This window comes from Perca flavescens, chromosome 5 (assembly GCF_004354835.1).
Source record: "Perca flavescens isolate YP-PL-M2 chromosome 5, PFLA_1.0, whole genome shotgun sequence".
NCBI classification, from domain to species: Eukaryota; Metazoa; Chordata; class Actinopteri; order Perciformes; family Percidae; genus Perca; species Perca flavescens.
Genome location: NC_041335.1, coordinates 13,673,751 through 13,699,752, shown reverse-complemented (window position 1 = coordinate 13,699,752; position 26,002 = coordinate 13,673,751). Strand labels below are relative to the sequence as shown.

Below are 26,002 nucleotides of genomic sequence, written 5' to 3'. Positions count from 1 at the left end.
GCGCTAAGATGGAGGGATGACGGAAGTCAGGCGACGCGGCCTCCAAAATAAAAGCGCGGATTTTACTGCAATGTAACATTTTTCTTTCTTTTTTTACGAATTAAAGGAATACTAAGCATGCGCTTTATTCAGATCGAAATAAAGACATTTGTGAAAGAAAAGTTACATATGCATTTTTAAATAAGTAGCCTATATATTTTATTATTACTACGACATTATAAGTGGTGGAATCATAGACTGTAAAAAACGAACATATCAACAGTCAATGGGTGGAATGTAAGTTACTCAAATAGCCTAGAGTACGATTAGGGCTGGGCGATGTGGCCAACATCTTCTATCCTGATATAGGTCATTTCATACACGATATAGAATGTTTTCTGGCAATTTAATAAGTAAATAGTCCATACGAAATAACCACATGGTAAAGCCTGTTTATAGGCTAGGCCTTCTCCTGTTCCTTAGCCTAAATACTTGAAAAATGGTATAGCCTAGGCCTACTTAATATTTTCTCATTTTATTAAGAACTTTAGTGGAAAATAAACATAACATGGAAGGATCAGTAGGCTATGTAAAACATTGTCAAAAGACGTAAATATTGTTTTTGAACATCATGAAACCATTTTCGAGTTGAAGAGGAACAATGTGGATTCCGTCCTGGTCGTGGAACAACGGACCAGATCTTCACTCTCGCAAAGATCCTGGAGGGAGCCTGGGAGTATACCCATCCGGTCTACATGTATTTTATGGATCTGGAGTAGGCTTATGACACTTATGATACTGTGGGAGGTGCTGTGGGAGTGGGGTGACGGGGTCCCTTCTCTCTGTACGACCAAAGCGAGAGCTGCGTCCGGTTTCTTGGCAGTAAGTCGGACTTGTTTCAGGTGAGGGTTGGCCTCCGTCAGGGCTGCACTTTGTCACCAATCCTGTTTGTAATATTTATGGACAGGATATCGAGGCGTAGTCAGGGTGGGGAGGGGTTGCAGTTCGGTGGGCTGGGGATCTCATCACTGCTCTTTGCAGATGATGTGGTCCTGATGGCATCATCGGCCTGCGACCTTCAGCACTCACTGGATCGGTTGCAACCGAGTGTGAAGCGGCTGGGATGAGGATCAGCACCTCTAAATCTGAGGCCATCAGCAGGAAACCAATGGAGTGCCTATCCAGGTAAGGAATGAGTCCTTACCCCAAGTGAAGGAGTTCAAATACATTGGGGTCTTGTTCGCGAGTGAGGGGACAATGGAGCGGGAGATTGGTCAGAGAATCTGCGCAGCAGGGGTGGTATTACATTCAATTTATCGCACAGTTATGACAAAAAGAGAGCTGAGCCAGAAGGCAAAGCTCTCAATCTACCGGTTAGTTTTCGTTCCTACCCTCACCCTTGGTCATGAAGGCTGGGTCATGACCGAAAGAACGAGATCCAGGGTAGGCTACAAGCGGCCAAAATGGGTTTCCTCAGGAGGGGGGCTGGCACCTCCCTAAAGCTGCAGACACACTGACCAGATGGCCGACCCTCGGCAGAAAAGGCATTGGACTGTTCAGTCTCCCCGAGTTGGTCAAAAAAGTGCCTCGGAACACACCAAAGCGACGAGACGTAATACGTCTCCATAACAGCAGTCGGCGCTAATCTGTATTGTCGCCCAAAAATGAAAACCAGGAGCTGATTGGACGAACGTGTCACGTGGGTCTGGTTTCTCCAGAAATTCAAAGACAGACTGTCATGGTGGCTTGTTCAGAATACGATCTCATATTGTACTAAAATAGCTCACCGAAATGTGTTTCTGAAAACATTTTAAAGCAGTTACACACCAACCAGACAGCCGACCGTCGGCAGAAAAGCCAGTCGGACTGATCAGTTGGGTCCCAGAGGTCCAAAAAACTGCCTCAGAACACACTGAGGCGACACTGACTTGAGCGTACGCTCTGCGCGTACGCAAAACGTAATATGTCTCCATAGCAGCAGGCAGCGCTATACTCTGTATTGTTGTCCAAGAAATGAAAACCGGCAGCTGATAGGACAAATGCATCACATGGGTTTGTTTTCTCCGGAAATTCAAAGCCAGACTATCATGGCGGCTTGTTCAGAATACAATCTCATATTGTACTAAAATAGTTCACCAAAACATGTTTCTGAAAACATTTTAAGCGAGAAATAGGCCATACAGTTGCTGAATCTGTCTTCATTTCAGATCGACAAAGGTCAGTTTAAAAGATTTTCGTCAGATTTTGAGAGTGAGTGGGGTGAGTCACGACTGCTCTGTCTCCGACTGAACATGTTAGGTTGGCCAAAATGAAGGCCAACAGCCCCTCAGACGGACGACGGTACGGGACACACCGAACAGACTCTAGTCACGACCTCGCCAGACTGTCCAAAGGCCGATTATCGGGTTGGTGTGTCAGTGGCCTAAAGCGAGAAATAGGCCATGCAGTTGCTGACTCTGTCTTCATGTCAGATCGACAAAGGTCAGTTTAAAAGATTTTTGTCAGATTTTGAGAGACTCTAGTCACGCTCATTCCGCTCCCCGTTTCCGGGTTAGTACTCTACCAATCAGATTGGTAATTTGAGTCTGACTGCCGGCAGTGCCCGCCCCGCCGATTATACATGTCAAATCGGCCAACTGTCCAACGGCTGATTATCGGCTTGGTGTGTCAGAGAAGCACAGTCATCCGTGAGGAGCTCGGAGTAGAGCCGCTGCTCATTTGCGTCGAAAGGAGCCAGTTGAGGTGGTTTGAACATCTGGTAGGGTGCCCCCTGGGCGCCTCCCTTGGGAAGTTTTCCAGGCACATCCAGCTCGGAGGAGGCCTTGGGGAGGATCCAGGACTAGGTGGAGGGATTATATCTCCAACCTGACCTGGGAACGCCTCAGCATCCCCCAGTCGGGGCTGGTTAATGTGGCTCGGGAAAGGGAAGTTTGGGGTCCCCTGGTGGAGCTGCTGCCCCCGCGACCTGACCCCAGATAAGCGGACGTAGACGGATGGATGGATGGATGGATGGAACCTTTTAGTTTTTCATATTTTTTTATTGTATTTCTTTCTTTGGCAGTACTTGCTTTTATTTCTATTTTCTCTTACTATGTTTGTTGTTATGTACTAAAACACCAAGGGAAATTCCTTGTAAAACTACTTGGCAATAAACCTTATTCTGATTTTAAATGTCTTGTTCACTCTAATTAAAACCATCAAATTTTGTATCACTGTTGTCAAGTGTTGCAGCGCTTGTGAGGAGGCTTTTATTTTGTAAATTATAACCGGAAGTGTAATTTATTATGCTGGTTGCCTTGACACTGGTTGTTGTGCAGGTTTGCGTTGAAGCCAAAAATTCTTCAACGGCCGAGTCCCGCCTTTCTGGCCCTTGCTAAATAGTGATCCAAGAGAATGTTGGCAGCTTGGTTTGCTTCTCTGTCTTCCTGCCAAATACTGAGATCCTCGGTTAACACGTTTTTCTCACAGACGGAGGCGTAAAAGTACAATCATTTAACTGCAGATAGTATTTGGCTTTTGTTATGATATTGAATTTACGACGCCGTCTGCTTCATACGTTGCTAAATTAATCAAACACCATCTGCATTGTAGTGTGGACGGTGGCACAGCAGGGGGCGCTCTCAACTGGTTAAATATGGGTGGGGTATAAACTGACCCAGAGTTAGATATTTCAGCTTTTAACTATGTAATCGAGAATCGAATCTGAATAAGATCTGATCTGGGAACAGCTTACGTTTCACTGTCACGAAAAGGCGTTCGATTTTTTATCCGAGACGGTCCCGTAGGGCGGCGTTTAAAACACTTTTGAATGATAATTAACGGAAATGGGCCGACAGCGCCGCTCAGCCGGGGAACTCCGGTGAATAAAAACACGGTGACAAACTGTTAAATTACAACCAGAGCGGAGGAATTTCGGTGAAAAACAAAAGCGACCGAGCCTTTAGCTAGTTTACCGCTGTCAACGCTACAGCTGAAGTCGATAGCGCAGACACATAGTTATAATTCACACAGCGGGACACCCTGGAAGAGACGGAGAAACCTCAGGAGGATGCTGAGCAATACGAACTTGATGTGAAAATCGTTACGGCAAGATGTGAGATGAACCTGGAGAAAACTGCGACCGAGGCCAACGACATAATGTTGGTCCGGAGCTCGGTAAGAAGTGCGCTAGCTTGGCTGGTTAGCAACTGTAGGCTAATGTTGGTCTGTACGAAAACGTCCATTTGAATTGAAGCTAATCAGTTGATAGCAGCTGGAATGTGTGGACAAATAAACAGATGTCATGGCCGTTAACGTTAGCTAGTTGTAAATTAAACGCTGGTAGCTAGCTAAATCAGAGGGGTAGCTAACGTTAGCTATAATGTGAGTCAATTCAATCGTTTTGTCAGTTAATTTAAGCTAGCTAGCTTACTAGTTATGTCAACTAGCTAGCTTCTGTTTACTTCAGGTGAACCTTGATAACGACCAGCGCTGATTCACGGGTCCAAGCATTAACGTTAACGTTAGCTGTCACTCCTTTCTGTTCGGAGAAAGGAAGTTCATATGTTACCTCAAGGATTTAGCTCAGAAGGCAGCTATAAATGCTTCTGTGTTTGCAATGGTAAACCTACAAGACTAAACCGTGTTAATTATGTTTATGTAATGTAATTGATTCCTCCACAGCTCCTTTTGTTGTAGAATGTTACAGTTTTAGTACAGTGCAGTCTTTGTGTTACGTTACAGATTTCAGTTTGCCTTCTGCTGTATTGTGTAAGCTCATAAAGTAATACATATGGGGTACTGGCCTGTCAGTGAAGGCATCATGCAAATGACAGTAGGGTTAACCTGTCTGCATAGAATCATCTCATCCATTCCAGCTAATATTAAGACTTTCCACTGTTTGTTGTGAGATGCAAAACACATTTAGCTTCGCATGCAAAGAGTCTAGGGCTGCAACTAACAAGTATTTTTATAGTCCGTTATCAGTAATTTTCCTGATTAATCAAGTCCACGTCTTTAAATATCTTTTGTCCGACCAACCGTCTAATCCCCAAAGATATTTAGTTTGCAGTTATATAAAACGGAGAAAAACAATAAATCCTCACATGGATGCCGAAAGATCGGTTTGCATTAGGGCTTATATATAAGATATATGATAAGAGACTAGATATCGTCTTAGATTTTGGATATCATAATATGGTGTTGTCTTTTCCTGGATTTAAAGGCTGCATTACAGTCAAGTGATGTAATTTTCTGAACTTGAATCTGACTGTTCTAGCTGCTCTATTATTTGCCTTTACCCACTTAGTCATTATATCCACATTACTGATGATTATCTAAGCCTAATTTATGGTCCTGCGTTAAATGACACCATGGGTAAGTAGGTACGTGTAGATACGGACCCTACGCCGTAGCCTGACGTGAACCTAAAAAAAAGTAACTACACGTCACGGTGCAGCCTGCAACAGCCCTGCATTTCCCCCTACTCATTTCCGGGCTCTCCTTCTCCATAAGGAAAGGGAACTTTTCCTGCTACAGCTTTTCCACCATTCCACCGTCAGAAAGCACAGGGGAGATACTTTGTTTCTCTCCACTGCTTGGTATACTTGCTCAGAAGCAAATCCCTGTCACTCTCTCACTCGCTCTTCCACACACTTCCCACGCACACATACACACACATGCCGGCTCTGCTATTCTCTTAAAGAGATACGCTGGTGGCTGCGTCATTCTAGTGTATCTCTTTAAAGGCTGATTTATGCTTTTGCGTTAAATCGACGCCGTGGGTACGTACATCGAGATGCTGACCCTATGCCGTAGGCTGACGTACGCCGACTCACGCCGCTCGGCCGTGGCTTGGTAGCGTTGCATTTCCCCCTACTCATTTCCAGGCGTAGACAAAATATATGAAGATCACTGTAGCCTTTTTTAACAATTCAAATTGTGCAGAAAGAATAATTCCCACCGGTCATTCTGACTGGAGACTATTAAAATTTTCGGTCCTCATCACTTTTTCTCATTCAGTGATCGGTAATTACCAGACAAAGGAAACATAGATCTACATGTACCTACGTACGTACTTACGACATGGATTAACGCAGGACCATAAAATGGTCTTATGTTTGCATTGACTTCAGATACATTTTACAGATTTCTGAACTTTCTGCAAATTTACTCTACTGATGCAACCATATGATATTGTTCACTGTGAAGCTACACAGCTCCATGATTTATTATTGGGGAAAGTGAGAGGTAAAGTCAGGGTTTATTTTGTAGTTCAGGTGTGCCAGGGCTGTCTTTAACCGAACACACCAACACGTAGGAATAAATTCACCAACACAGACCTGAATAAGGTGAAACTGCTGTTTTTTTTATTTGTGTAACTTGTGTATTTTAAACGTCCTTCCTACATAGAACAGAAACAGCTCTACTAATCTGTTGTTTGGACTTGCTGGACTTGTTGTTGTCTGCACCGTGACGTGTAGTTACATTTTTTGAGGTGCACGTCAGGCAACGGCGTAGGGTCCGTATCTACACGTACCTACTTACCCATGGTGTCATTTAACGCAGGACCATAAATTAGGCTTAGATAATCATCAGTAATGTGGATATAATGACTAAACTTACTTGTTTTTGTAACTTTAGATTTTACGACCGTACCTGCATAAGCATTTGAAAAAACATGACCTGTAGAGGTTTTGTGAAACTTTTAAGTGTTTTTTTATTTTTATTTATTTTTTAAATCTATTAACCACTACATCTTAAAATGAGAACATTAATAGAAACTTTCTTGATCACCAACATGAGAAGAAACGGTAGAGAAGTCATCATGCCCTAATGTAACTGTGCAGTGATTATGTTGGAGTAAACTGCTGGTGGAAGGTATTGGGGGAGAGCGGTAGAAGACATGAGTTTTGATCAGATTGTATAGGATGTAAGGTTGAAGGTCTCATGGCACTTTCAGGTTTTTTAACATTAATATGCGTTCCCCCAGCCTGCCTATGTGTAAACCGAGCCCTGGATATCCTGCGCTGCCTTCGAGGAAAAAGTAAGCTCAGATGGGCCGATCTGGATTACCAGAAGGTTATCTCCCCACACCTTGCCCCCCTCTCTCTCCTCCTCAATAGCTACATACACAGAAATGGCACATCCTGAAAGCTCATTGTGGGACTGGCTCTAGTGGCTGGAATTCTGCACAAAGGCTGAATTTCTGGAAAGCGACACAGATACAGTATAAGGGGACCACTAAGGTCTATATAAAAGCATCCAATGAGCACCATGTCATGGGACCTTTTAATTCCCACAGATGAATAGTTAATGTTTTTGTCTCTCTTCTCGCCACAGCACGGCCGAGCCAGAGTGACTCATGCAGTGGTGGTGATCTTCCTGGAGTTCTTCGCCTGGGGGCTGCTGACCACGCCCATGCTGACTGTAAGTTAACGCACACAGAACATCAACACACACACACACACACACACACACACACACACACACACACACACACACACACACACAGACAGACAGACAGACAGACACAGATCACTTCTTAAAGTAAAGGTTCAGCAGCCAGTTTCACTGTTCTGCCAGTAGGGCATCGTTTGGATTTTAACGATTCTGATTCCAATTCCGATTCTTTGTTTCAATTCAGTGCTTGTCGATTCCGATTCTTTGAGGGGTAGAAGTTGAAACATGCCTATTTTTACAAATAAGAGGAAAGTTTTATTTTGAGTCAATGGTGGTTTGCAGTTTTACAGCTTTTTCAATGTAAAATAAAGCCAGACTAGAGCGCTGCTTACTGTGCTCCAAGGCTGCAAAACAACAAGCGCCTGGCTGCTTCGGAAACCAAAACTTGCACACATTAAATTGGGAAGCGATGATCGGATTTGAAACCAAATCCTCTAAACGATTCCAAAAATGTTTGAAACCATTCCAAGTAGGAATCGGTTCTCGATGCCCAATCCTATCTGCCAGTCAGCTGGGTGTTTGTAGTTCAATCTCTCTGTGAAGATGTGGACAAGGACTACGTTTACATGCACATAATATTCCAGTTTTTGCCCATTATTCCGACTAAGCTGTTTACATGGCTGAAAGTGAAATATTCAACTAATATTCCCGTTTACATGTAGCCGTGCTAAATACAATGTTTTCTAAGTTTACCAGCGGTGGCGGACTAGTTGGGCTGTGCGAACACAGCCTCCCTCTTTCATTCCTTTAACCAGCTTCTTCAAAGAAAGGTTGGCGTAGCACATATCCAAAAACCTGTTGGTTTGTTTACAGCAATCATAGCAACCCACAGAGCTGACCATAACCCGTAAACCGACAAGAGGCCGTAAACTGAGACGCAAATTCCTAATGCGCTGTATACATGTCCAAAGAATGCCTCTAAAACCTTAATAATACCGGAATATCCCACGTCTTAATCAGAAAAGGCTATATTTGGAAAAGGGCCTAATTGGGAAAATCCAACCGGAATATGCTGTTTACATGACCTCTATCAAATTATATATTATAATATACAATATTTTCATATTAGGAACAATAATGGAATATTGGTGTGCGTGTAAATGTACTCAAGGTTCTTCTGTCAACAGTCGTTTTCATTTTTCCCATAAACAATTGCCTTTCCTCATTCAACAGCTGAGTCTTCTGCATTTGTAAGTCCTTTTATTAAATAATAGATTCACATATTTCATGAGTGTCTTAATTCAGTGCTCACATGGCAGTATGTACATCAAAAAGGGTTAGTTATTTTTTTTTCAATTACTCGCTTCAACGACAACATAACCAATCAAGAACAGCAAGTTCCACAACTGTCATATCACAAGGATTTGTTTAACAGAGCTCTAATGGAAGTTATGAAGGCTCTCTGGACATGGGTCGTCCACCTACCTGATGGTAACAACTAGGTGTGAAGAGATTTCGTCCCCACGAGATCTCACAAGATTAAACCTGACGATATTTCTCGCGATATCAGTACACAAGTGCAGAGCAGCAGCCTTGAAATTAGCATAGAAGATCCCCCTCCCGTTCTCCAAAGTTGACTCTGAGTTTACTTTTGCAGAGCAATAGCGGAAGATAAAAGCTACATGTAAAACACAGTGTTAGAACGTTAGAGAGTACCGCCGCTCTCCCTCTTTCTCCCTCCCTCTCCCTCTCCCTCTCTCTCTCTCTCTCTTGGCCGAGACTCACGCGTCTGCAGCGTGCAGTTCACCGTAGCGCTATCTCACACAGACCACTGTTAAAATGAGTCGGAAAGCAGACAGCAAAACATAACTTTACTTTTAATGATAATAATCAAAGAGAAATATTCTCCCTTTGTCCTATAATGGTCATAAATCAATACTAGAGTAGCCTACTTCCTTGTTTATTGCTGCACTTAATAAAATGCAGAGGAGGAGAAAAGAGCATCTGTCTTCACAAAAATCATCTAAGTGTTTGATGGTAATTTATTAGTGTTTTAGAACGTAATCAATGTGAAACAATATCAAAATAAGCTTTATTTCTCTGTCTAATGTACAATGACAAATTCAAGTAAAAAACATTTGGTCTCAACTACTGCCAGAAAACACTTAGTTATGTTGTAACCTTGGTTCTCTGTGTGAATGTTTTTCACTCTATCATACACAGGCCTGAATTACACACCATACATTTGGAATAAGTAACAGTGTTAGTTATACAGAAGAGAAGCCAGTTATCGGAGTTTGTGGCAATTTTTGGGACTTTGATTGAATAAAGGACTATTTTTCCAGTCTTATTTCTTCATTGTAGTTTTCTGTAAAATAGTGTTAAAATATCGTCTCGATCATGTGAACCCAATCTCGTGTCTCGTGTCTCGTGTCTCGTCTCGTGAGCTGGGTGTCTCGTCACACCCCTAGTAACCACTCCTATTCACTATAGAGAGTAATTGGTTGCTGTAGTTCTTACTACTTTTAATCTAAAACAATTTCAATGGAAGTGGTGGATGATAAAATGTACAATCCTTGTTCTCTGTAACTTCTAAAGTCAGTTCAAAAGCTTTAGAAGTCTGACTCTGTCAAATCAAAGTCTTTTTAGTACAAAATTCACTCTTTGTGCTTCCACAGACGGCTTCCTTGCTAAGCCATGACAGAGGGACAGTACCTCTTGATGAAACCCACTTGATTTGTCTGTATCACTTTAGAAGTCTCATATTTGTTTTTAACAACATTTTGAAGTCATTTTTACACTGAACAAGAACTGTGGATTTTTGTCCCCAATCTCTTACACTGGGATTGCTTTAAGAGGGGATTGTTTTGTGGCCAGTATGACCATGAGAAACCATTACAGCAAACAATGTACTCGTGGGCATGTGAGGGTTTCAGACGGACTGTAAAAAATGTGAACCGACAGAACTGGTTAATCCATCACCTGACGTAGACTAGAGCTGGGCAACATGGAGAAAATCAAATATCATCATAGTTTCGACCAAATGCATCGATATTTTAGGGCTGACTATTGGTGCTTTAACAAAACATATACACAATGAGCTTTTTGATAAATACTCATTGGGTAAAGGCAAATAATAGAACAGTGAGGAAGACTGGTAAGTTTAGAAAATTACATCACTTTACTGTAATGCAGCCTTTAAAACTAGGAAAAGACAACACATGTCATATTACAATATCCAAAATTTGAGACGATATCTAGCCTCATATATCGATATCGATGTATTTCCCAGCCCTAATGTAGACCAGTAAAAAGGCGACTGTTCTGTTACACTAGCCTCGTGAGACCGTCCTGATCTCACGAGCTCCAGTTTTCCACTCGCAGATCAGTCTGGCATCTTGAGGCAGAGACAATTTGGAGCCGTTAGCCAAACGACCGGGCCAATCAGCGTTGGTTTTGAGGTGGGTTAGGTGGTGATAGACCGATGGTTTATCCAATCAGCTAACCAGTATTATCAGACAGCGGTAGCCCTAATTCTGTTAGCCGCTCGCTAATGCTTTTTTTTTCTTGGATCCTTCTTTTGGAATATGGTCCGGGAACCTGAAATGGTGACTTTTATTCCTAAATTCTCGTTACACAAACGGCAAATATCCTTTACCGACATGTTGCTTGCATGCTGAGCTAACGAGCTATGCTTTGCCTGCAGCAGCAGGGGCGGTCTTGTGGTTGTATTTTCATACGCTTTGTGGATCTGATTGGTTGATTTGGCCCGTCTATCACCAACATAGGTGATAAACAGATGGTTCATCCAATCAGCTAACCAGTATTTCCGCCCCTTCCCAAAGGTTTCCCAACAGAAAGTTCCCAGATGGATATGCCGAGCAAATGCGAAGCAATCCATCTGGCGGAGTCAGGTTACTGTTACGCAACTTTCAGACTAAAAATAATACCAAGGTACAGGTGAGAAGATAATATCTGATCCATGAAGTCCAGTTTGAGAGGCAGATCCATGAGTTTAAAGGTTTATCAAAGACTAGAACACTCATACTTAGTCTTAGTGCTAATGTATCAGTCACAGTATGTGTTAGAAATGTGTGTGACAGTCATCATAAATGCATTTCCTTGGTTAATTTTCTTAAGTCACACAACTGACCCATTAAGATGCACTTTAACATGATCCACAGTCACACAAGTGAATGAAAATATAAGTAGTCACAGACTGACAGATGGTTGATGTCTAAATAGTGAGTTAAATAAAAATGTTTAATTTATTTTGAAAGACCTGTAGACGTGACTTTCTGTTTGGTTGTTTCAGGTCCTCCATGAGACGTTTCCTCAGCACACTTTCCTGATGAATGGCCTGGTTCACGGGGTCAAGGTAAGCCCTCTCTCGGCACCAACACATCAGACGCATTCATATGAAACGCTGCAGGATTCCTGTTGGGGATGTTTGTCTGTCACAGCAGCAGATATGAGAGTAAATGTTTTATAGCTAATAAAAAGATGAATCAGTGGCGATGGGAAGACGTAAACCTCATGGAACTACCAGCAGAATGTATAGTGAAGTAGAATAGAGAAATGAATGTTCACTAAAACAACATGAATGCAGTGTTTCTCCTGCATGTTTACTGGGGTTAAAAAGCATTATCATGAAATGATAAATTGAATTCATAAAGTTAGATACACTCATCAAACTTTCTCTCCTGATTCCGTTACCTCAACTCCGAAGCTGATACAGAGCACTGATCTGTTACCACTGCTGTCTTAAATTAATTAAATTAAATCTGGAAGCCCCACTGTGTGGAACTCACTGGCACCATTGTTGTGTAAAGGATGCTATGGCACTAAAACCTGCAGCCCTTCTTGAATGAACGAATGAAGAAAAGGAAACACTGGATTTTGTTAATGTCCATCACAACAGCCTGCAAGGCAATGTCATCAAATGTTTTGTTATTCAGTTTGCTATCATGTGAGACCAAGGAAAGCAGCTAATTCTCACATTTTAAGAACTATCTGTTTGGGATATTTAGGTTGAAAATGACTGCAACTGTTAAAACGATTATGAAAATTGTTTGTGATCATTTTTCTTTTGATCAACTAATGGATAAATCGTTGCAGCTCGTACATAAATTACATTTACATTTGAACATCGTGTGGAGACATGGAGGAAAAAATATTTTTGTCACTGGTTTTTTTTCTTGTTCAGGGCTTTCTGTCATTTCTGTCGGCTCCTCTGATTGGTGCCCTGTCAGACATCTGGGGCAGGAAGTCCTTCCTCCTGATGACTGTCTTCTTCACCTGTGCCCCCATCCCCTTCATGAGGATCAGCCCTTGGTGAGACTGTGTTTCTTTGTGTGAGAGACAGTTTATGCATAACTTGCACTACCAAGAAAAGATTTACAGCTATAAATCAGTTTTAAGTCAGACAGCAGCACAGTCTGAAGACGGGGGATGTAGAAGCAATATTCTAAGCTTTTTAAATTTAAATGACCAACTTTTATTATCATTTAAATGTGTCACCTGCAGTTTAAAAATATTTTTTTCATGTCAGCAGCATTAATGTCAAATACCAGTTTGCTTCCAAATGTATTATTCTTAAGAGCTTCTGAGCAGTCCTTTCCCAAACAAGTCTTTGTCGTTACCTCAGAGAAACCTCATGTCTAGCCTGGAAATCCAGACCCAAATCCGAAAGATTAAGGGTCTGGCATTGAGTAATGAAAATGGCCCAACTCGAGGGGCGGCACCAAAAATGCATTTGAAAATCTCACTGCACACCATTGGATAACACTATGACCAATCATAACAATACACAGGGTGACGTATCCAGAGTGTACCCATACACTTAGCTACCAGCGGAGCTAACTGGTAGATTAAACTCTTGCCGTATCCAGTCGGGAAAACGGCACAAATGTCCTTCTTGTAAAGGAACAATTCGCAATCTTGCAATGTTTACTAATGACTTAGACGGAGCAGCGCGGTGGTCATCTGTTTAGCTTGCCTCTGGCCCGCCTATATCCGATATACCAATGTGATCGGTGCAGCTCGGCTACAAGGGCATAGGTGATGAGCATCATTACTGAATGCCAGAGTGACTTGCTGAGCAAATTTAAAATTGTCCTCTCGTGAGAACTCTGGATTTCCAGGGTACCTCATGTCAGCCCATTAGAGACAGTCTGAATCCTCCTAAAGTCCACTAAACCTCCTGTACAGCTGCTGGTACTGTACATTTAGCAGACACTCCTCTGTGATCGGCTCTCTGTTGTCTCTCTCTTCAGTTCTGCTGAAGTCAGTTTGTTCCTGGAAATAATTTAAACTGATCCACTGGCATCAGATGAGATCAGGTTACAGTACAAACTGAGGGTGGCATGTTTATGAGCAGGACTGCAACTAATCATCATTTTTAAATATTGATTAATCTGCTGATTAGTTTTTTTTCCGACAAACGAACTCAAAGATTTTCAGTTTAATATCTATATATGTGCTTTTCTCTGTTTTATATCCCAGTAAACCGAGTATCTTTGAGTTTTGGACATTTTTCACTGTTTTCTGATGTTTCATAGAATAAAAAAGTAATTGCTTAATCTTAAAATAAAGTTATGGCTCCCTGGTCTGATCTCACTTGAGTCAATAGTTAGTGGAGGGTCTATTGGAGTTTGAACAGTCACATGTTGTTCATGTGAGCGGCTCAGGATCAGCATGTATGCTGCAGAGCAGAGAGCAAAGAACACTTTCCTCTCCTGCTTCTCTCACAACTCAGCGTCCCAGTGTTCATGTGCTCTTCATGTCAGCGCACAGTGTTTGCTCTGTTTTTAATTATTCATGAAACATGAGCAGTGTAGCATATCCCTCTAAAAACTCAGTTATTACACATTTAATGTAGCTCTAAAATATCATTTTATTGAATTGAAGTGATGTCATCAAAGGTCTTGTTTATTCCGACCAAAAGTCCCAAAATATTCAAATTACTATCTTGTGAGACCAAGAAAAGCAGCAAACTCCCAGATTTCATAGCGTGGAACAATCATCCTATTTGGTAGTTTTTCTTGAAAAATTACTTAAACAATAATTGATTATCAAAATAGCTTTCTTTTAATCCATTAATTGACAGTAATTATCCTTAGAATACAGTATTGTGCATCAATTTAAAAAGCAAAAAAAATAGGCAAAGTTTTATTCATAAGTCATAATTTAGTGATTTAAAGGAATCTAACCGAAAAGCACCGAACCCCCAACTGCTCGGGGCGCCTGTCCATCGACAGCTGCAGCCACCTCACTCTGACGTTAGTGCATGTATAGGTACTGAGCATGTGTGTGTAATTCAGGCCTGTGTATGATAACAACAGAGTGAAAAACATTGTAATTTTCCTTGCGGGATTAATAAAGTATTTATTATTATTATTATTATTATTATTATTATTATTATTATTATTAATTAAAAACCCTTTCACATTGTGGAAAGTTTATTTTTAATCGGTTCCTGATTTATGTAAATGACACCAAACGCCTATTTACACAATGTTTTTTTTTGCCAATAATCTGATTTACCATAATATTACATTATCAACATAATACAGCTCTGAGAATCTGCTTCTTCCTTTTCCTGAGAATCTGCAGCTTTTTTATTTTGAAGAATCTGGAAATTGAGGAAACTAGGATGATGACAAATGTCCTCCTGAAGTGTGTGTCTGTGTGTGTCTGTGTGTGTGAATTCTAATAATAGTAGATCTAATATCTGATGTTTTGATACCTGTTCTGTGTCCAGGTGGTATTTTGCTCTGATCTCAGTCTCAGGAATCTTCGCGGTGACCTTCTCGGTGATCTTCGCCTACGTGGCTGACATTACAGAGGAGCACGAGAGGAGCACCGCCTACGGACTGGTAACTACAGCTACATGGACAGCTTAAATCATTCAGCCTTTAGTCACTAACACAGGAAGTGGGTTGTCGCAAGACACTTTCAAAAAGAACGTCCCAGGTTTAAAGATAAAGCTACGTCACAGCTTGGATATCTGACTGAATGTTAAGTAATTATGTGTACATAATGGAGCAGCACTGCAGCCCATGTGCTTACTGTAATAGAATATTGTGTATATATAATGGAAGTCCTGCACATCTGTTTAATGGTGTTTCCTGCCATTATGGAGCTCTGCAGTGAACTGGTGTCACAGGCAGGACAGGAAGTACAAGTACAAATGGACTCTTTGAGTTGTCTGAGTGGTTTATGTTGAGGTGCAGAAACCTATACTGGTAGTGCCAACAGATTAAAGCTGCTGCAGTGCATTCTGGTCTCTGTCCCCCTGCTATGGGTGTATGCTGGGTGGATTGTGGCTCTAGGAAAAAAGTATTTGTGACTCTGACTCACTGGTTATTGGCTTAAGTTTTTAAAAGTTAAGGTCAAAAATACAAATACACAGAAGGCATACGACAGTATTAACTGAGATTTAAATCAGTTGGTACCAATGACTAATTGTTGTCTTTGAGACTAAGTCGGTCACTGGACCTCATCTGTCGTGAATAATGAAAAAGAAGTAAATGACAAAATAATGATTTTAAAATACACATATTTGAACTAATACTTTTTACACAACAAACAACCAAAGTCTTCTTTAAAAATGGGGGGTTTAAGGCCTGAAACCTTCCTTTTCAGGTTAGCCTGCTGTGCTTTTGCAGGTCGGCCCAGTTGTTTAGTCCAAAGTTTAGTTGAGATCTTTCACACCAGCTGAAACAAACTGCCACAATGTAAAGGTCAGTAAAGGTTTGTGTTTTTGTGTCTCATCAGGTCTCGGCAACCTTCGCGGCCAGCTTGGTGACGAGCCCGGCCATCGGGGCCTACCTGTCGGCGCAGTACGGCGACAGCCTGGTTGTCCTGGTTGCCACGGTGATCGCTGTGGCCGACATCGCCTTTGTGTTCTTCGTGGTCCCCGAGTCGCTGCCAGACAAGATGAGGCTGACGTCCTGGGGCTTCCCCATCTCCTGGGAGCAGGCTGACCCGTTCGCAGTGAGTTCAGAGACTGAAAACACCATAGTGTGACCACGCGGGGTCAAAGGTCACGTATAGTTTGTTGAAAAGAAGAGGAGGAAGAAACGTGTATTAGTCACACGGTTATTATGATGCTTTATAGCTTAACATATCATATTTGGCAGTTCAATACCCAGTTTGTTGTTGCATTTTTATTAATAACTGCACTGGCACAAATAGAGTTAATAATGCTTAATTTGGAAGACACAAGTAGATCATTCTAAAAACTTAAAAACCGAGACAACGCTGAAAGAGTGTAGCAAAAAATAAAGTACAAGTGAGAAAAAAAGTTATTTGGTCAAAGTGTAATATTTGGCAGCTGAATGGTGAGACGTTAACACTGCCATCATGCAGCAATGATATCTTTGGTAGTTCATGTAAATGTGTCTGCCAGATGTCAGCTGATTGATTGACAGACAGATGTAATGATGAGTTGCCTTGACAACTGATTGTTTTGTGTGTTCAGTCTCTGCGTCGGGTGGGGAAAGACACCACAGTGCTGCTGATCTGTGTCACAGTGTTCCTGTCCTACCTGCCTGAGGCCGGACAGTACTCCAGCTTCTTCCTCTACCTGAGACAGGTAACACACACACACACAGTCAGACAGGTGTACAAGTGCTTTCTTCTTTTGTCTAGTTGGGACAGTAGCCACCATCATGCGAGATGTCATGACCTGCTTTAATCTTCTTTTCAACTTCATTTGTTGACTCCTCCTTCTGGTGAAAATCAGGCTGGATGTTAAAATTGCTGTTCAGTGTTTCACCGTATCTCTCTGATGAAAGTAAATAACATCAGTACATTTAATGACCTTAATATCAGTGTTCAGGATGTTTCCCCCTCAGAGAGTTGATGATTTTAACCCCATTAGTGTTTGTTTATTCCTGAACATGTTAGTGTTTCTATGAGGTTCTGTCACTGGTGAAATGTAAATCATTCGCTCACTGTAAGATATTTTATTCTGTATTTCAGGTGATTGAGTTTTCTCCTGCATCCATTGCTGCCTTCATCGCTATGGTGGGAATCCTCTCTATAGTTGCTCAGGTACAGAAACAACCAGCCGACACCATCGTGGCAGTTTTGTCACAGAATTTATCCTCAGTCTGTTTTCTGTTCACGTATGGATGTTTGTGCATGTGTCACACAAATGTAAACTTTTTTCTCAGAGCTGGTTTAAATCGATTTTGAACAGTTCACTGCAGATATTTCATCTCATCATGGACAGATAGAGGGCTACCTTTTTAATTAAGTAATGTTTTCATCGCTCTCGCTCTCTCTCTGAGATTTGCAGCCAAATTCAAATTGCCTCTGTGTGTATAATTTAAAATGTATATCATTATGCGCTTGTTCAATCAAAAGATTTGATTGGCTTATATCGAAATAAAGTCTCCATTTACGTAGACTGATACCTGAACGGTATTCAGTTGAATTAATGCCAAACTGGGGCACCATCATGAAACCAAAACCAAACCATAATAGGAATTTAGGAATAGGAAAACACAGGAAGTGATTTACAGAGCAGATATGTTGCTGTAGCAGACAAAAACATGTAATTTAGTTTCAGCTGGACTTTAAAGGTGCTCTAAGCGATGTTGGGTGACGTTATTCTTGTTGACGTTCAAAGTATTTTCAAACAAAACGAGACTAGCTCGCCCCTCCCTCCTCCTCATCCCGTCCCTTCCCCCTCCCTTCCGTGCTTCAGAGCACTAACACAATTACTCATTGACTTTTGGAAAGATGTTGCAATTATTGAACTTAAAAAAAACGTGAAAAGTTAAACAAATCAGGGAAAACGCCTACAACTGTAATATACTTTACCCATTCAGTCCCTCCAGAAAAACGTGATTATGTGATCACATAATTCAACACGGGGGGCGCATTTTTTCAAATATGCCGCACTTTCGCCGCATAAATTGCCGATTTTCGCGCAAAATATGCGGTGCTTGCATGATCCCCGCATTTTTGTTCCAAAACATTTTCCCCTGTTGCCATGGGAACGTTATGAAGTGACGGAATTATGCGACGTGAACATCATCGTAAAGCAGGTGTTGGAAGTTGAATTTGACATGTACTTTGAGTCTCTTAAGTTGGTATCCAATAAGAAAGCTATCTTAATATCTGATGTCTAAATTAAGTTTAAAAAAGCAGGGTGTTGGGGGATCACTTTTTATTCTCTTTTTCATCAAACCGCAGTTTTTGCAAGTTCCCGCAATTTTTGCAAGTTCCCGCAATTTCATTGCATAAAATTGCATAAATATCCCGCATATTCCATTGCATTTTTTAAGAAAACGTGGTGCATAATCAAGGATTTTTGCCTGCAACAATCACAACAAACCTCTGCGTTTTTCTGGAAGGACTGCCCATTTGAACCTTTTTTTTTCATTCAGAACACAAGACAAAATAAGAGTTTACTTGCAAAAAGCAATGTGCAAAATAATTGGTTTTTCTCGGTTATTCAGTTTTTTTTTATTATCATAAACGGAGTCGAAATTGTAATAGCAATTTTAAAATTTTGATTAATTGCATTGCCCTATTATAACATAGTTTCATGTATTTGAAAAGTGTCCAACACTTCTGTTGTACCATAATCTCTCTCTCTCTTTCTCTGTCTGTCAGACTCTCTTCCTTAGTGTTTTAATGAGGACTATTGGTAATAAGAACACCGTTCTTCTGGGTCTGGGCTTTCAGCTCTTCCAGCTGGCCTGGTACGGCTTCGGCTCCGAGCCATGGTGAGAACACCCGCTGCTTTTTTACTTGATGTGACTTTTGGTCTTTTTCTCACAGTATAAATTTGTATTTTCTGTTATTGCTCAAATGAAATTATATTATATAATATTATAAAAATATTACTATTATTGTATATCATTCCTTCATTCACACTTGAAGACAAAACTAAGTGTTTGTTTGATTATGTTTTATTCATCTCTGTTTTAGGATGATGTGGGCAGCAGGAACAGTAGCAGCTATGTCCTCCATCACCTTCCCAGCAGTCTCTGCTCTGGTGTCACACTGTGCATCCCCTGACCAGCAAGGTCAGTACGTCTGTCTGTCTGTGTCTGGTAGGAAGGAGAACAGGAATCATGGGAGAAAGATGCGGATGTTGTGTCTTTGTGTTGATTTTTCTGTCCATGAGTATCTTTTTTTTTTTTTTTTTTTTTTTTATTTAAAGCATTTTTGAAGATTTTGTGTGTGTGTGTGCGCGCAGGTGTAGCCCAGGGGATGATCACAGGTATCCGAGGTCTTTGTAACGGTTTGGGTCCAGCCCTCTACGGCTTCATCTTCTTTCTCTTCAACGTGGAGCTGGACGATATGCACCCGGTGGCAGGACGACCCACGCAGAAAATAGAGGTACGCACACACAGGAAGTCTGCTACCTTACCTGAACCGTAAGGGTCATGACGGCATTTGGGGTTTGGGACGGTTTGTTGCTTAGAGCTGACATCACTGTTTGATCTAAACATGTTACCAAAGCATAAACCCATAGAAGTAAAATTACTTGAACATACAATTAGGGGTAACAATATGGAAACAAATCTATTATAACATTTAGTTGTATATTAATTACAATATTGATGTGTACTTATGGTGTGTATATCTAGATAGACATTTATTATTGTGCAGATTTTTAATCATGATTCAATTTGAGGCCAATCTTTGAGGCCAATCTTTGAAGTCAATCCATTCAGTTTTCAAAATAATTGTTCATCATTTAAACATTTAACGCATAATTTCTCTCTGTCTGCAGAAGTCGGTGATTCCTGGTCCTCCCTTCCTATTTGGAGCGTGCACCGTCTTATTTGCCCTCATCGTAGCAGTCTTCATCCCCGAGCACCACCGATTGGCTGAGGCCAAGACCTGCTCCACCCGCAAGTCCAGCAGCACCTCCACTGCACACGCTCAGAGCGCCAGCCCTCTGGCCACGCCCACCAGTGATGCGGAGGACATCGAGCCGCTCCTACAGGACAGCAGCATGTGACAGACAGCCGGGCCGGCCAATCGCAGCGTTGAGGTTGTGAGCACTGTCTGCTAGTCTCACCCCTTTCCGAATAAACCGTTTTCAGCTTTTATTTTTTGATTTCTTTAGATCCAGACTGTTCAGATAAAAGACTCAGGGAATGTTGGGCAGCAATCACACTGACGAGATTTATTTCTGTACAATATTTCTTCTCTGCCGTATGTTTGTCGCACAAATTAATTTCCCTTTTGGTTCCAACAAGTCTCAAATTTAGACTTAGTTTAACAATGTAGTTTAAAATATTCAAGGACTGGTTGATTATAGTCTGGTCCTTCCAGTTTTGGTTTCTTTTTGGTTCAGTATTAATTTTGTTGATCCAACAACCGTATAGAGAGACAGAAGTCATTAAGAGAAAGAAGAGGTAATGTTGCCTGAGATCAAACTAGGAACGTGGCAGTTACACGGCGCACATTTTAACCACTCAAACACAAGGACCTCAGCCTCTAAGTCCACCTTAGCTCCATGTCACCGAACTAGTTTTGGTCTTTAGTAGTTCCTCTAGTGAGAAGGTTGTGAGGCACATCTGCTCCCAGTGTGACCTTAACCTCCTTCACCTGGTAGATGAAGGAGACGTACTCGTGAAAATGTACCGCTTGTGATTTTAGTTTAAAATACTATGAATTATAACCCACCATGCAAATCACTTTACTCACGTGTTGTTGTTTTTTTTGTTGTTTTTTTTGCCGTCAGTCTGGTTGCCACCTAAACACTCTAGAGTCATGGAGTCTGCATCTGTATCTGCTGCACCTAACTCCACCTGTCGGGTCTGCAGAAGTCAGGAGATCAAACGCCCCCTTTTTGTACGGGACCAGCGGTGAGGTGGAGGTGTGTTGAAATCTCCACACAGCTGACCACCAGGCATCCCGAAACTACAGACTGTTGTTTTAACTGAAACTTTATACCAGGACGGAGAAATGGGGTAGAGGATGGTGGGGTCAGAGCTGCTCGGCATTGTGGGATATGACACAGGAGAGGTGAGACTGGTGGGAGTGGAGTTGTCGCCTGCAGGCGCAGGGGCTATTTTTCTATTGTTGCTGTTTATATTTTATCTCCACATTACTGACTGTTTGTACTCAAATAATGAGACTTGTGGTTACCAGGTTACCAGGTTACCAGGACACTGGACTGTCACTCACACTGAGCATGTGCAAGCTCTGACCAGCTGTGACATCATCATCCTCTCCTCCTGTGTGTTTCATATTGAGGAGAAAACTAGAAATAGAAACGTTGATATATATTTAAGAAATTAATTCAAACCGTTTGAAGTGCTTTTAGGTGCGCTTGTATGGAGCCCGCTAGGTGTCGTGAGGGGTGGGGGGTTTAGGGGATGGTATCTAATATGTAACCACGATTTACTGATTAGTGCTCTGGATTTAATATCAAGTTCTATATTTTACCTCCTCCCCTGATGGCAGTAAATAAGTTCAGTTAGACATGAGTCTGACAAAGACATTTATGAAGTGCTCCAGTTCTTTATGAACGGTATGACATCCACAGTATAATCTGTCATCCTGTAAAATGCTTTTAATGGATCTCAAAGATAAAACAAAGTTGTGTTTAACAGACAACACCTGAAGTATCTCTGCATATCAGAGTCCAACTTAAACGTTTATAAGAGATCCAGTAAGAGAGTGACCGGAAGCTGATAGGTTATCTTAAATCAAGAGCATAAATTACTAAATCCTGCACACCAATGAGATGTTTTCCTCCATGACATCCCCAGCTGGGCTCAGTGCGCTTGTTTCGCTTATGTCACTGGATCACATTTCAGTATCAGATCTATTGACATCTCCTCCTCATATCATTTTGTGTTCAAATACTTGAAGTGTGTCAAGCCTGTCTGTTATTTTCAAGCTCTGGTAGTGCTCCTCCTTCCACCTTCCTGCCGCTCCAGGTAGGACGAATCGAGCGCTCTTGAGTTACTGATGTAGTTTAAACATGTGTTTCCAATCCAGGCCTGACAGCCTGATCTTGATCTGTGCAGTGAGCGCTCTGTTCTCGTTGTGTTAAGTCTCACTCTGACTTTCAGAGCCGACAGGTTGTTGAGAACCAAATTGTGCCATTTGCTATAATTTTGTTTATCTATTTTGTTACTTTTGTTTTCAGATGGTTTTTTTTTTTTTCTTTAAGAGGTCAAACCACGTCTTTCCCCCTTTCCCTTCATAGTCAGAGCTGTTACCATGGCTACAGCCAGGAGATGCTTTATCCATAGCAACAGCTTTGTAACTGTACTGTATTGACGCCAAACTCCACCCAGCTGTCTAGATGGCCGTTAGTGTTCTTCTCTGGTGAAAGATGAACTAATCCGTGAAAAAGACGTGTCATACCTCACCCAGTGCAGGCTGGGACAGGATGCAGCCCCCGGTAACCCTGAATGGGATAGATGTGATGTTTAAAGGACTATATGTGGATATATGTTGATCATTTTTCATCTTTTTTTTTTAGATTATTTATTTAATTTTCTTCCTTCCAGACGACTATTTGTTTAACTTTTATTTCAGCCTGCAGAGGCTTGAAACTTTACTAAACTTCAAAATAATTTACTATTTCGCAAAAACATGGTTAAATATGTTGATTTATTTTATACTAATTTCAAAATCTACTACTGTACTATGAAGTAGCATATAATGTATACCGTGTACTGCTCTTTCTAAAAGCACAGCTATTGTTTAATTCACATTAAAACTTCTTAATAAATTTAAACATGAGTAGGCAGTGTTGCAAGACAAGTTTAGCGTGCGTGTGTCTTCTAAGCTACAGTATGTCCTTGAACGCACCAACGAGGAGAGACATTCATTTAATTGTTTTCCCGCACAATCTTCAATTAAACATTGAGTGTTTCACGTCTCTGCAGGTTGATTATTTTTATAGAAATTAACAAACCGAAAGGAAGGACCTCACTCGAAAAACTGATGAAAAATAATCTGCAGGAGTGGATCGTACATGAGCTAAAACATGCAAAACCTTTTGTAGCTCGACAAGTTCAAACCTTCAAGATGTTACATAAATCCATTACTGATATTCTGTCTGTTACAGATTTTTGTTTTTCCTTACACGTCCTCCATACATCACTCAGTCAAATTTATGTAAGTGGCATATATGCTGCACTCAAGTTATATCTAATGTGTGGGAAATACTAGCTTCTGACGGGAAGGTGTCTGTTACAGGTCTCAGTACTGACGTCACAAAAGAACCAAAACTTTATATAGGATGATGTCTGTTCAAAGTTTCACTCTGTATTTAGTTTGCCGTTTTTTTTTTTTTTTTTTTTCCCAACTTGACCTGAATGCAGCATCAATGTCGTTGCAATGTTCTAAAGATGATGGTGTGCAGCTTCATGAAGCAGAATCACGTTACAACTAGACAGGAGTCATCTAAAAATATATATATTTTTAATTTAACCTCAAGCTCTCCGTCAGTTCCTCAAACCAAACTTTTCGGACTCGACTGAGACTGTAATCTTTAATCTCCTGTTTGATTTTTCCTCTCTTTCTCAAAGATGATGTCAAAAACAGAAAGTTGGACCAACATTATATTTTTTTTTTTTTTTACACTCTGAGTCTGAAGCACTGCAGAGTTGTCACGCAATATCCCAGAATCCACCAGTGTTATTACATCCTGTATTTGCTGATATTGTCGTTGTCGTCCCGTTTAGCTATCTGTTGCTGCTGCGTCTCATAGGAAAGTTTCATCACTCCTCCGGACAACACTGTGTAGTTCCTACACATTTAGCAAACAGTGAAGATTAATTCTGCGCATCTCTGCTAGAGCTCCAACGATTAATCGATTAGTTGATCAGCATAAAATGAATCCGCAAATGTTTAAGTAATTTCTCAGTTTTCTGCTTCCAAAAGTCAAAGATTTCTTTCTTTATCATATATGATAGTAAGCTGAATATCTTTTGTGTTTTGGACTGTAGGTAAAATATAATCAAGGTCACCTCGAGCTATGGGACATTGTAACGGGTAGATTTCACTTCTTTTTTTTCTGAATTGAAAACTGACATTCTGAAAGCTTTCCGTGCTCATCATCAATCAGATGCTTACTCTTTAAGAGCTTTTGTAGAAAAACACGTTTATTTTTCGTCCTATTCAATCATTTCAACTTTCCGATGGAGACGTGAAGCAACATGGCCACCAGTTAAAACGGACATTACTGAACTGATGATGACCGAAGTTTTTTGAAACTTGTTTTTGTATGTCAGTACTTGTTACTGAATATAAATCTTTAGTTTTACTGAGAAGACTTATTTTAGCTGATAATTATTAGAACGGAAAAAGAAATGTACGCGGTCAAGTATTTCTCCTCCTCGTGTACATGATGCAGAACATTTGCTGATTGCTGCACTTTAACTTTCTTTTCAACGTGTGCCTCTAATCATTCTTCATGTTCATATCTGTTTTTATATATAAACAAAGAGACGCTGAATGACGTCTTTGTGTTGTGCATTTGCAGTTGCTTTTATCTTATTAAGAACATAATTTTGAATAATATCTATGATAATAATTATAATAAAGACAAATGTATGGAATTTAAAATGTGGACTGCTTTTTTTGGAGTATATTCATAGATTTTTTTTGTTTTGTTTTTTATGATAAATTGATAACCTCAAAATAAGTATTGGTCAAAGTACACTAATTCTCCACCACCAACTTTGAAGAAATTATTTGGCATTTGGGGAAATATGTGTATTTGAAATAACTGTCACTTATTTGCTTATGAAATAAGTGTAATATTAAATAATTTTTGCTTCCAGGTAACTTTAAAAATCAGACAATTAAAGCAAAATAACATCTTTACAAACATTTATTAAAATGAATAATAAAAACAGACGATCAAACTTCTCAAAGCGTCACACAGAAAAATCAGTTACACAACTAATACAAATATAAAAGTTAAAACACTTGGGAATAATCACTAAATGTGTTTGTAATTTGCATTTACACATTTTGTTGCAGAAATGAATCAATCTTTAATTTGTCTGACGTTCAGCCTCGTTTCTGTTTGGTCACATTTACACCTTCAACCATAAAATCCAGCTTCTCCCAAATATGTCTCCAATGTGTTTGTGTGGAGAAAACAAAACATTAAAACAAAATCATCACATTCGCTGCACAGACCAGATATACTGTACAGTGTGGTACTCCCAAGATTAACCGTTCAAAACATTAAATTGTGAAGTATGTTTGTGATCACGGTTTATAATGAAGCAGTGAACTTCAATGAGTTGACGTCAGATGTTTAAATGTTGGAAATCTGATTTTGGAATGAAAAGTTTTTTTTGAAATGCAGAAATTAATTTAAAAACAATCAAACATCAAATTTAAAAAGTATCTCATAGCAGGGATACATGCAAATAAACCAGATTGTGATGTTTCAAAAACAAAACCTTCAGTCATTCAACATTAGCTTAAAACTATGGAAGTTCATTACTGACAAGGGGGGGATAGATGAAATGTTAAAAATGACAAAAAAATCCAAAGTCAAACTTCTAAAATAGTAAAAACTTGTCAAAAGTATGATAATGGGGCATAATCTGGATTTTGATGTACGACATACTTTTGACTCACTATCTCATAATTTCATTTAAGTAAGTCATTTTATTTTATTTCA

General features: G+C 40.5%; 1 protein-coding gene across 2 annotated transcripts; it reads left to right on the top strand.

Moving 5' to 3' along the window:
• The first annotated feature begins 3,745 nt into the window (after positions 1–3,745).
• Positions 3,746–24,920, top strand: mfsd14bb (major facilitator superfamily domain containing 14Bb). Of its 2 annotated transcripts, XM_028578289.1 has the most exons (13): positions 3,746–4,134; positions 7,300–7,386; positions 11,675–11,737; positions 12,566–12,693; positions 15,122–15,236; positions 16,138–16,356; positions 16,844–16,957; positions 17,347–17,418; positions 18,991–19,103; positions 19,309–19,406; positions 19,580–19,722; positions 20,120–20,383; positions 21,080–24,920. In XM_028578289.1, the coding sequence occupies exons 1-12, from the start codon at positions 4,078–4,080 to the stop codon at positions 20,348–20,350; spliced, it is 1,440 nt and encodes a 479-aa protein (XP_028434090.1). In that variant the 5' UTR covers positions 3,746–4,077; the 3' UTR covers positions 20,351–20,383; positions 21,080–24,920. The 2 variants fall into 2 exon arrangements, with proteins under 2 accessions (XP_028434090.1, XP_028434089.1); XM_028578288.1 differs by having other exon boundaries at positions 20,120–24,920.
• Positions 24,921–26,002: the final 1,082 nt, after the last annotated feature.